General features: G+C 38.4%; 1 protein-coding gene across 2 annotated transcripts in view; it reads right to left on the bottom strand.

Annotated features, from left to right (window-relative positions):
- LOC132306359 (serine/threonine-protein kinase TOUSLED) overlaps positions 1 to 12,793 on the bottom strand; it is a 51,578-nt gene that overhangs the window by 28,168 nt on the left and 10,617 nt on the right. For both annotated transcript variants that reach the window (XM_059803722.1, XM_059803723.1), the window contains 2 exons: positions 366 to 416; positions 82 to 189 (listed from right to left, as the gene is read on the bottom strand). In XM_059803722.1, coding sequence (XP_059659705.1) covers positions 82 to 189; positions 366 to 416 — 159 coding nt within the window. The remainder of the gene's footprint in view (positions 1 to 81; positions 190 to 365; positions 417 to 12,793) is intronic.

Genomic DNA, 12,793 nt, shown 5'->3' with positions numbered 1-12,793 from the left:
TATGAAAACATGGATCTTTTATCACAATGAACAAAGTCACTCATCAACATGAAATCAGGTAAGAAGTAGAAGAGACTTAACCTTTTCTAACTGGCGGCAAAGATGCTGATACTCCAAAACCTCTTGACGTGATTTCCGAAGGTCCTCCTCTAATGATGCAACTTTTGCATGTAAGGACGTGATCTCTTCCTAATTACAGTTCATAGAAATAAATAGAATTGTGAGATCTCAAAACCTTGCTGTTTCTTTAGGCATAAAAATCTACCCAACGTGTAAATTTACATCCTTAGAAGAAAAGAACAATATAAATAATAATTTTTTCCATCCAACAAAATATATATATATATATATATTAAACTCTATACCTCTAATGAAGAGCGATTGTCATTCCTAAGTTGCTCTTTGGGCCAACCATCCTGCAAAATGAGATCAAGATGCGCCTTCTTATAATCAAAATGAATTATCACTTAGTGTTATCTAGCATATAATTACAAGCAACAGCGTCCTTCTTATATCATTGCACCTTCCACAAAAATTCTTGCATACTTTCAGGTTAGAAAGAACACTGATGTATAGGAATGTGGCTGATTCAGATTGCTAGACAGATTCTTTGGAATGTGGCTGATTCTATAGGCTTTCAGTTGCAGGATTGGGTGGTACTGTTCAACTGCTGAGTTGAGGTCTTTTTGTACCATCTGTTATGAGTTGTGGTCCTTGTGGAGTATGTGGTTTGTGAAGGAGATGTGGTCGAGGCCTATTTTTGGCTGCCTGCCCTCATCTAGCTTCTGGGATCCTGGTTGCAGCCTCTCTGTTATTCCTTTTCTTTTTTTTTTCACTTTTTTGTTATGCAATTCCTGTGTGCTTCTTTCTGGGGGTGGACCATTGTTAAGGTCTGATGTTCAGTATCTTGTGTCTTTGTGGTCCATTGTTTACTAATCAAATGTTACTTAGGAAAAAATTACACTGATCTATCAAAAAGGGAAATATTTAGAAATGCATAAAGCAAACATTAATCTGTCCAGTATTAATTGTTTCCATATACCCAGAAGCACGACCCAAGGGAGAATCATTACGCTCTTTACTGATGCCAGAAGGTCCAATAGGCCTTTAAAACCAAAAGATAAATTCATATACCTTAATCCCATGGAGAAAAGGCGAGTTTTACAAATAATAAGCTTCCAAGCAGGCCATAAGAGTATTCAAGGTATACATCACCCTAATGTTTTTCTATTACAATGTCACCTAAGCTTTGTAAATAACAGTAAAGGCAGAGAAATAATATCGGTCACATCAACACAGCAAAATACAATGGCCGTAACATAACAGACGCAACATCAGATTCGTGAAAATTTTCCTCCGTGAACAACTCCTTCAAAGTGTACTGAGACATATGTTTTAATCCCAAAAATCCTATAATGGGTTTTTAATAATTTTAGTGGATTTTGTTGAATTTATCAAGATGAGATAATGTGGGCTATGAATTTCGCATTGAATTTTAGGTTGCTGTCAGCAAGAACAGCTTTCATATTGAATTTTAGGTTGCTGACAGCAAGAACAGTTTACTACTTTTTACTTATAAAGGAAATTGTTTTCAGATTTATACTATTTAAACATAACGCATAAGTTGTTTGTGATGTAAGAACAAAAAGAATTTAAATAAGCATGTGAGTATACCTTCCTTCAAGTCTAATACTAATGAAACTAGCAAATTGTATAGACTTCTTTAGATTATATAGTAATAAATTTCATTCTATCCAACTGAGAGTTTATTCTTGCATAAACATGTTGCAAAATTAATTCAGATCATGAAAAGCACAAGATACCATAAGTTATGGAAACAATCCTCACTTCCCAAAAGTGCCTCACAGTTACTAACCAATTAAATGGTTATCATTTGATGCACAAAATAGGCAAAAGCAAATGCCATGCAGTAATAGTAATAATTTTAATTGTAACGAATGCATTGTGATGTTATTCCTCGGGTTAATGCTACTGCATGATACCCAATATCTCTATCCAATGCATACCAATATAAAAAAAATTTCTAGTGATTTCACAATTACGCTATGATTGGACTCCCTAAGAAAACTAAAAATGGCATATTAAGAATTCATTCTTGTTTTAAATTAAATACTTTTGTGGGAAAAATAGTTTATGGGTTAAGAAAGAGCCAGAAATGATGAAGAACAATGGTTTTAACCTTCAATGCTAGCTATGCACACTCTTTTAAGGACAATATTGAATATTCAAATTCAAATTCAAATATTATTTAATGTATCTAGTAAATACAGTGACCTTTATTCACAGTAAATGGTTGTTTTATTGATTTCCTTATTCTAATGAATGTTTCAATTTAAATATGTATATATTTTAATTTTATTTTGTTCCAGCGTATGAAGGCGCTAACCCACATCAAATCATGTTGCTGATGTGATATCAATGTCGTGCAACTATTAGTCCTCTCACACTTTTTCCATTTTTTTTATAAGTAAAATTGTATTAGAAAGTGTTCAAAAGGGGAACGCATCCCAAGGAACTACACAAGGCCAAAAAACCACTAAACTCAGAAAGAGTCCAACAAATCAACTATCTCCTCCGTGGATTTACAATTTCTCCCCAAAACCCAACAAAAAAATAATAAAGAACAGAGAATTTAAGTGCTCCAATAGGAGTCTTCTTGCCATCGAAGGATCTATTCCTTTTTGTCCATAAACACCACCAAACACAAAGAGGCGTTACCCTCCAAAAGTTGCGGGCTTGGCATCCACTATACATTCTCTCCAAGCCTCAATCAAACCCCTGGTGGACCTAAGCATAAGTTCATAACCCAACGGACCCCAAACAAACTCGACAAAAAGATAATCAATCGTCTCCTCATTTCTCTTGCACATACAACACCAATTAACCACAATTTGTTTCCTCCCTCTTAGGTTGTCTAAAGTAAGAATCTTTCCTAGCACAACCGTCCACACAAAAAAAAAAAAAAAAAAAAAAACCCACCTCCGGGGGGCCTTGGACCGCCACACAGCCTTCCACGGAAAAGGAGGCCATGAATCATCCGTGAGGTATCTGTACAGCGACCACACAGAAAATCTCTCCTATGGATAAGGAACCCAAATGCAGGAATCACATCCCTCTCCCACAATCTGCTGACGGTAAAGCAACTCCAAGAAACCAAAAACATCCTCCAATTCCCAATCCCAAAAGTGCCTCAAAAAATGAACATCCCAGAATGTCCTCCCACTATCAAGCCGATAACAGTCGGCCAGCAAGGCGTCTTTATCCGCAGCAATCCTGAAAAGACTAGGATAAGTGCAAGCCAAAGAACTCTTCGTAGATTTAGTGCTGGTTCTTATGGAAGAGACCCACCCTAACCCTGAAATGGTAGGGGGTGAATCAACTACATAGTCGAGGGGGTCTTGTGGGTAAACTATCTATCGCGCGCACACACGGACACTAGTGAATCAATACGTTTGTGCCGTTTGTCTCATAGCAGCCTCGGGAATAGCTCCCGTGAAAGGGTACTTCACATGCTTTACAACACGAACTTCTTCTAAGCCCTTAATCAACCTGGCAAACGAAGAAAATTGTCTATTCTAGAGTTTCCTGCACCAAATGTCCTTCCAGATCAGATTCTCCTACCATCCCCCACTCTGAATCTGAAGATGTGTTTAGAAAATTCGTCCCACCCTTTCCGGATGAATTTCCAAAAACCAACACCACCTGGAATCCTTTTTTCTTTTTCTTTTTTTTTCTTTTTTTTTGATAAATAAAATGTATTAGAAAGCGTTCAAAAGGGGAATGCATCCCAAGAGATATACAAGAAACCAAACAAAAAGCCCTATAGATCCAAAGAACCCAAAAAGTCCACAAACTCATATAAAGATATACAATTTCTCCCCATTACCCAACTAAAAAGAGAACTAATAATAGCAATTTTTTTTTTTTTTTTTGCCTAGTTGGTACTCACACACTTGTCTCTTTCGAGACTTGAACGTCTGACCTCCCTTTGGAAGGTAAAAGGCTGATACCGCTAGGTCACTGGCCTGTTGGTAATAATAGCAAATTTCAGCGCCCAATGGGGGTTTCCTCCCCATCAAAAGATCTTTTGTTTCGCTCTTTCCAAATACTCCACCAAACACAAAGGGGGGTCACCCTCCAACAGACACGAGCATGGTCCCCAACCCTTTGGCCCCTCCAAATGTCAATCAAATCCCTTGAAGACCGAGGCATAACCAATGGATGCCAAAAAGACCAAAAATAAGACTCCAGCAATCATAAGCCATAGGACAATGCAAGAGAAGGTGATCCATAGACTCTCCATCATTCTTAAACATACAACACCAGTTGACTGTGATCTATGTTTTTGATGTAGAACAACTCGCTCACGATTATCTGAGCATACAGGATCATCGCAAATCAGGGAGGCTGAAAAGGTAAGGAAAATAGAAGGAAATAAATAAATATGGAAAAGTCAAAAGAATCATCGAAAATCAGAGAGGCTGAAAGGGTAAGGAGAATAGAAGGAAATAAATAAATAAATAAGGAAAAGTCAAAAGGAGATTTAGTGTAGTTGCCAGTACAGAAGATATTATTCTCCATTGCAAGATTTAAGGAGGATTCTACTCTATCAAATCTCAGATTTCCCCTTTAATATTATTTCACGCATGCTTTCTTTTTTTATTTTATTTTTGACTTGCCTACAAAGGCAAGAGATGTAAGCATACAAACATCATCATTATCAATATAATTTCAATTTCTCTCTTGTGAGTATGTTCTTTGTGAGTTCAAGGGTTTAACCCTGTTCTTTATCGTTTCCGCTACGTTAGTTTTCTTTCTCAAATTGTCTAGTCATAATCTTACCCAAAGTCGCGGTCCAAACAAAAAATGCCACCCCGAGAGGAGCCTTTAAACACCAAACCGTCTTCCACGGGAAACTAAAGCCATGAAAACCGGCGAGGCAAAGGAATAAAGAACGGACGTCAAACCTCCCCTGAGGAGAAGGCATCCAAACCAAGGAGTCAGACCCTTTACCATCCACATCCTAGCTATACAAAAGATCCAAAAGGCCAAGGACATCATCAAGTTCCTAATCCTGGAAAGAACGCCGAAAACGCACATCCCATGTAAGCGTTCCACTATCAAGCCGATAACAGTCCGCTACCATAGCATGTCTATTCGCAGCAATCCTAAAAAGTCTTGGAAACAACCTAGACAAAGGGCAATCCCCACACCAATAATCCTCCCAGAACCGAACATCCCTGCCCTCCCGAACTTTGAACCTTATATGCTTAGACAGCTCTTCCCAACCCTTGTGAATAAATTTCCACCTGGAATCCTCACTTTGAGGGATCACCAACCTCTCCTCTCCTCACCAAATCTGCAGGCGATCACTCTCCTCCAATGTCTATCCCTCTCCGCACCAAACCTCCATAATCACTTTCCTAGAAGGGCCTTGTTTAAAGGCTCAGTCTCCTAATACCCAGACTTCCCATCCTGATTGATCTACAAACTTGACCCCAACAAACCAAGTGATACTTGAACTCCTCCGCCAAACCACCCCAAAGGAAATTTTGTTGAAGCTGCTCAATCCGACTAGCCACATAATAGGAAATTTGAAAACGAGATAGGAAATAGGTAAGGAGGCTCGACAACATGCTCTTCATCAAAGTAACCCTCCCACATTTCGATAATATTGCTTCTTCCATCCTGCAAACCTCTCCACCATGGGATCTCATCCACCCAAGCTCCTTAAGGGTGCCCCCAAAGGCAACCCCAGATACGAAAAAGGAAAAGAGATAACCCCGTAACCAAGCGTATCTGCAATCTTAGGAAATCCAAGGTATCATCAGCAAACAACAGGTGGGGGATCTCTAACTGACTAGGTAAGTCTCGCTTCACCCTAAAACCTCTAATAAAACCTAGATCTACTGCCTTCCTCAACATCCTGCTTAGAGCCTCCATCACAATGAGAAACAAAAAAGGAGAAAGAGGATCCCCCTGCCTCAAGCCCCTGCGAGCTACTGAAAAAACCAGTAAGAGCACCATTCACCGAAAATCTAACAATGGAAATGCAAAACTCAATTCACCTCCTCCCCCCAAAACTCATCATTTCTAACAAATAGAGAAAGAAGCTCCGGCTCACAGATCGTAAGCCTTCTCAATATCAAGCTTACCCAAAACTCCATGAACCCTACTACTCAATCTGGAATTAATGCACTCACTTGCAATAAAGACTGAGTCTAAAATATGACGTTCCCCCACGAAAGCATTTTGAGAATCTGAAATAATCACATCCATAACCTCCCTTAACCTCAAGGCCAGGACCTTGGCAATTAGTCTGTTAACACATCCCACCAAACTAATAGGTCTAAAGTCCCTAACTAATAGATCCTCTCACTCTTTAGCACCATGATCGAGACCAATTCATTATCATCATCCTTTCCTATATCAAATATGAACGGGGTTAGCCACATGAATTCTCTTTTTCATTCTTTCCTATTATATACCGTGCCTTCTCTTAGATTTAATTTTTTTAAAACGTTCTTTTTTCCCTGGGCATTTTTTAAAACGTTTTTAATTACTTCATCCCATGTAAGTTTTGGTCGGCCTCTTTGTCGCTTACCTTCTAGGCAAACAACTCTTCTTCTTCTAACCAGTGCATATTGAGACCAAATCCACACTACAATAAGAAGTACTCACATGTAAAATCGACTGATTTTTATTTGCAAGTTCACAATACAGACTTAAATGGATTTCTTCCAAATCATCTTATAATATAAGAAACAAAAAAAGTAAATTACACCAACCCCTCTAGGTTTGGCCCAATTACACATGCATGCTAATTGATGAAAAAACACAAAGACCTCTCCTAAGGTTTGGCCATTAATTTCATATAAATAGCCCTAGACAGCTTTATAAAATTACAAACTTTGCCATCATTCTAAGATTCTCAAATGGATAAACTACCCTAGATTTAATTATATTTTGCATATCAATCACATTACATTTAATTAAAATCGGTCAAATTTGGAAATGAATTTATCTTTATATAAATCAATTTTAAATGGTAACTAGTTTACATATAATATGATTATATTAGAATTTACATAAATTCGTCAAAATATGCAAATTGCAAATCATGAAATTCAAACCCTAATTTAGACATTAAATCTCCATTTTTAGAAGTTATCACAAAGTCTAAGAGGACTATAATATAGTTATTTTAACTATATATGGTAGATTACGATAATTCACAGTTCGGTGATTATGATGTGATGGTTGTAAATTGTTGAGCTGATTGAGTGATAGTTCAAGTGCAGGCTGATAGTTCTGTTACGAGTTTATGTTGTCCATAGGATCTTTTTTGGCTTCCGCCTTTGTGAATTCTCTAGGATGCGTTCTAATACATCTTTACTTATCCAAAAAAAAAAAAGCAGGCTAAAGTTATAGATAGAGAATCATATTATATGTTCTCTCTATTACAAACTTCATTTTGAATTGGGTGGCCAGACGTAAGTGTTGGTTGCCCTGTAATGGGAATGGTGGTGGTGGATGGGTCAAGGCAAGAACATACCAGTTTTAAAAACAAATTTGAACCAGCTAGTAGTGTGAAAATATTTTATTTTTTTAAATAAATAAATAAAATCATAAAAACTGAAAGTTGGGACTCAGTGTTGTACAAGGATGGAGCCACACCTTGTGCTGAGTGGGGGAATTCACCCCTACTGAATTTTTTTTATTTACATTTTACACCTGAATGGGATGATTTTATAAAATAAAAGTACAGAAAGAGGAAGCATACCACTTTAAAACAAAACTGGAATGGAGAAGGCCCATTTCTAGCAAAACCAAAAAAAGAACACAACACTACTAGCATCAAGTATGAAAAACAACCAACAGGTCTGAAAGATTTTATACCTAGGATTTTGTTAAAATCTAAATAAGATGCCACTAAATATTTACTAAAAACCCCCCATATATAAACCTGTCCCCACTGAAGGTTTAGTCTTCACTCTCACAACCCTCGCTCAGAGGCGGAGCCAGGATTTCAATTTAGGGGGGGGGGGGGGGGGGGGGGCGTAGTGAAAAAAAATATTAAAAAGAAAAACCAAGAAGAAGAAGAATTATTTTAGGAAGTAGAAGGAAAAAGAAGAAGAAAAATGACATGATTTTGAAAGGAAAAGAATTAGAGCGTGATTGAAGAAGGGAAATTTTACTTTTTTTAAGAAAATTAAAGGAATTTAAAGAGAAAATAGGGAAAAAAGGGAAAAAGTTATGAGATAACTTTAGAAACTAACAATTTAGGGGGGGGCACATGCCCTAATGGAGATCAATGGCAGAAATCTTTAAAGGTGTATAAAAGGCCAAAAGGAGCATTCTAAGATTCGAGCTGGCATAGGCTAGATAATATGGGTCCACATGGAGTTTGAATAATTGGGAGATTTGGTCAACTTTTACTAACTTTAATTATGTTATTCAATAAGTATTGATTACCTTAATTATGAGGTAATCCAAGGGTCAATTGATTGCCTCAATTATAGGGTAATCCTAGAGTCAAATATTGATTACCTCAATTATGGGGTGATTACTTTTATTATGTAGTTAAGTATTGATTGCGTCAATTAGGGGTAATCGAAGGGTCACAAGATGCTATAAAAGGGACAGAATGTAATATTGGTGAATCAGTCAATGAATGAAAAAAATTATCTTTGAGATTTCTTTGTGAGTGATTCACAAATTCTGAGGATGTGAGGCCTTCTCTAGGTGTGATGCCTAGACCCTATTGGAGTGATTCAAATAGGTAGCTCTATTCTATTTCTTTTCCCTTTGTTTTTTCTACATTTTTACTATCAAACCTCCAAATTTCAGCCCTAGTTCTTCGAAACTTAAGCCTTTGAATTCTGTACGTATTTATCTATTTAAGGCTGCTCTCTTGTCCTACATCAGTTTTTGGTATCAGAGCCTAAGTAGACATTTTGTTTACTCGATCTGGCAATGAAACATTGGATGATAATCAGGAGATTGAGTTGTTGTCACATACTTAAAGGGCTGAATGCTCGATGCGATAAGATAGGAGCTCGAATTTCGCGGCCTTTTAACAAATCGGCAGCCCTTGGACAAGGATCTGCATTTGGTACTAATGATGGCAGAAACTGCGAGCAACAACAGCCTTTACACTCTCTGCAAAGGTGTAATTTGAAGGCTGATCCACCACTCCATCCCATGTTGGAGTTTCCAAGAAATCCATTAGAGGTGAATCATCATGAGCCATATGATGTTGCTGGAGATATTACAAAGAAGTTATGTGATGGAACTTGCCGCACACAAACAACATCAATGCTGCCAAATGGTGGATCAAAACCATCTTTCTTAACATGGCTGATCCTGAAGGAAAGAGTACTGTGGCTAGCAAGGTTAATGAGAACCTGCTTGACCATGGAACCTACAACACTGATGATCCGGAAGAGGATGAAGAGAATGTTCCATCCATCTCTATTGGGAGGCAGATCCTTGCAGCCCCTAATGTTGAAGACGAAGATGGGCGGATCACCTCTAATTTTAAGATGCAAGTTCATTGTGGAAACCAAGCTCAGAAGCCTATTATTGATGGCAGTGGCAGCCCAAATGTTGTCTCCACAGCCATGGTTAAGTATATCATTTTTAAAATTGACACCCAACTAAAATTGACACCCAATTAAAATTCTTTTCCTTCACAGAGACGTGTCATGTAATGCAAGAAACCTCTATCTTAGGTGACAAAATTAAAGCCCCTAATTATCCACTCAAACTCATTACTTTGTCTTTTTTTTCTTTTAGTTGCTTTTATTAGATTTGAGTTCCTTTAATCACTACTATAATATTTAGTATACCTTTAGATATATAGAGTAATTTTGGTTGAGGGGGAAGGGTAAAGGAGAAGGATAGCACCTCCTCCATATTTGGTAGAGGAGGGAGACAAAGAGGGAAAATGAGGGAAGAGTTATCCACTCCCCATTCTACTTTTCTTTCCATCAGATTCTTATCATACGTCCCAAACACATTTATTCCCAATTCAGTATTTTGGCATATTTTGGTATGCAGAGGGACCGATTCCCCTTGCAAAAGGATCGATCCCTCAAGTGCTGAGAGCAAGAGATCGACCCCCCAGGCTAGTGATCTATCTCTGGGTGCTGGAACTCAGTTTCTAAGTCGTTTTGACTTCTAGATCTTTCCAAAAATCTATTTCTTGTGGCCAACTCTTTCAAAAAGCAATAAATACACTATGAGGGTTTTGTAAAACACAAGAGAAACATATAGAAGTGACATTGGTGCAGATTACTAAATAGAGATTTTTTATACATCAATATTATTTGGAGTCTGATTTTCGGCTTGTTTGGCGTTCAGTGGGTCATGCCCCGGTTATCAAGATGTTTGATTGACTCTTGGAGAGGGTGTGGTGTGGGTTCCCATGCTCGTCTTTTTTTGGAGGGTGGCAACCCTTTGTGTTTTGTGGTGCATTTGGAAGGAGCGGAATGGTAGATCTTTTGATGGGGAGGAGTCTCCCATAGGAACTTTAAAATTCCGCATTATTAGGTTGTTTTTTTGTTGGGGGATGGGCAGATATTGTACATCTTTAGGGGAGATAGTAGATTTTTTGGGCTCGTTGGGTCCTTGGGACCCCACTTTTGGCTTCAGCCTCTGTGTATTCGTGGGACGCGTTCCCCTTTTGAACGCTTTCTATTCTATTATTACTTATCAAAAAAATAAACTTCATTATTATTCAGTTCATCTAGATGAGGTGTGATTCATTGTTATTCCAAGGAACCAAATAAGATATACACATGAAGGATTACAAAAGAAGTGAATCCCAAAGTTTATTCATCAAACAAAATTGGTGGTTGGGATGAAGCATTGCTTGACGCTAAACAATCACTACGTGAAAGGGGCAAATCACGTGAAGAGAGGGTCGTTGATGGGACAGCAACAAAACTCAGGAGGAGTGTCTGGCGTTAGACTGGATCAGAAGTAAATCAACAAAGGTGATTATTAGGGGTGAGAAAAATGCAGAGACCTTTAAAAGCACAAAAGTTGTTAAAAATAAGAAAAATGCACATCGGAAAGGTGATCAGGAGGTTAAGAACCTTATTTCCAATATCAATTACGAAGGGAAGTATGGGGTGAATAAAGAAAGGGGAAGGACTAGAAGTGGGAAGCAGGGAGGAGGGGCACTAATTATCTTTGGTTCTCAATGAAGATAAGAATTATTACATGGAACGTCCGTGGATTAAATGATCCGGACAAAAGAAAGGTGGTTAAAGTTGCTTTGAAGAAGTGGAATGCCCATGTTATTTGTTTGCAAGAAACCAAGTTGGCTTCTATTTCTGATGCCGTGGTTAGAAGCCTTTGGGGAAGTAGGTTCGTGGATTGGGAAGCCTTGAACGCCTATGGTACATTAGGCGGCATTCTTATTATGTGGATCGTAGATGGATGTCCAGAACGAATATCTGGAAAGGGCTATTTTCTTTGTCTTGCGTGTTTCAGATGGAAGATGACAACTTCAGTTGGGTATTTTCTGGAGTTTATGGACCCGTTATTGATTGTGTTAGACCTGCTGTTTGGCAAGAACTCAGTTACATTAAGGAATTGTGGCCGTTGCCTTGGTGCTTAGGCGGGGATTTCAATTCTGTTCGATCTCCATTTGAAAGATCCACAGGGGGGAGGTGGTCTTCAGAGATGACCCAATTCTCTAATTTTATTGATGGTCACCTTCTTATTGACTTGCCTTTGGAAGGGGCAACTTTCACTTGGTCTAGTGGCAAAGACCCAGTTACTTTATCGAGGCTTGATAGATTCCTGATTTCTGGAGATTAGGAGGAGAAGTTTCCGGATGTCACTCAGTCAGCTTTGGTTAGAGTCACATCTGATCATGTGCCCTTAGTTCTTGATTGTGGAGGCATGAGATCTAGACGGACTCCATTTCATTTCGAAAATATGTGGTTGAGAGCTGAGGACTTCCAAGGGAAGGTCCAGTCCTAGTGGGAAGAAACAACGCTTACTGGCTCTACTAGCTATGTGCTTGCTAAGAAGTTTCAGATTCTCAAATCTGAGCTTAAGAAATGGAATAAAGAAGTGTTTGGGAATCTTGAATGGAAGAAAAATAGAGTCCTGGCTTATATCGCTGAACTTGATCGTCTTGATGAGACAGGGCAAGACACAGATTCTCTATGTTCTAGAAGAGCGTCTTGTCGGGTAACTTTTGCTGAGATTGCTACTATGGAGGAGATATCGTGCCGTCAGAAATCTCGGGCTTTGTGGCTTAAAAAAGGTGACCGTAATACTAAATTCTTTCACAGACTTGCTAACGCTCATAGACGATACAATAATATTGGGCGTATTCGTGTGAATGGTTCAGAGTTGTGGAAAGAAAATGAGGTGCGTGGGGGTATTGTTTCTTTTTATCAACAGCTCTATACTGAGTCTTTGGAATGGAGACCAAAACTTGATGGTTTGCACTTTGATGCTATTTCTACGCTGGATAGTGATATGCTTGAGGTTCCTTTCTCTAAAAAGGAAGTTCTTAAGGCGTTATCCAGTTGTAATGGTGATAAAGCTCCAAGGCAGATGGATTCACTATGCGATTTCTTAAAGAGAGTTGGGAGGTGGTACGCAATGAGGTAATGGGCACTTTTTAGGAATTTTATTCTCATGGCACATTCGAGAAATCATTAAATGCATCTTTTATTGCTCTTATTCCTAAAAAGAGCAACGCCTCTGACATTAAGGACTTTCGGCCAATTAGTTTAGTGGGGTG

This window comes from Cornus florida, unplaced genomic scaffold (assembly GCF_030987335.1).
Source record: "Cornus florida cultivar Cherokee Brave unplaced genomic scaffold, ASM3098733v1 CherokeeBrave_3.0.0_Hap2_Chr05, whole genome shotgun sequence".
Lineage (NCBI taxonomy): Eukaryota > Viridiplantae > Streptophyta > Magnoliopsida > Cornales > Cornaceae > Cornus > Cornus florida.
This window is presented reverse-complemented; position numbering and strand designations above follow the sequence as displayed.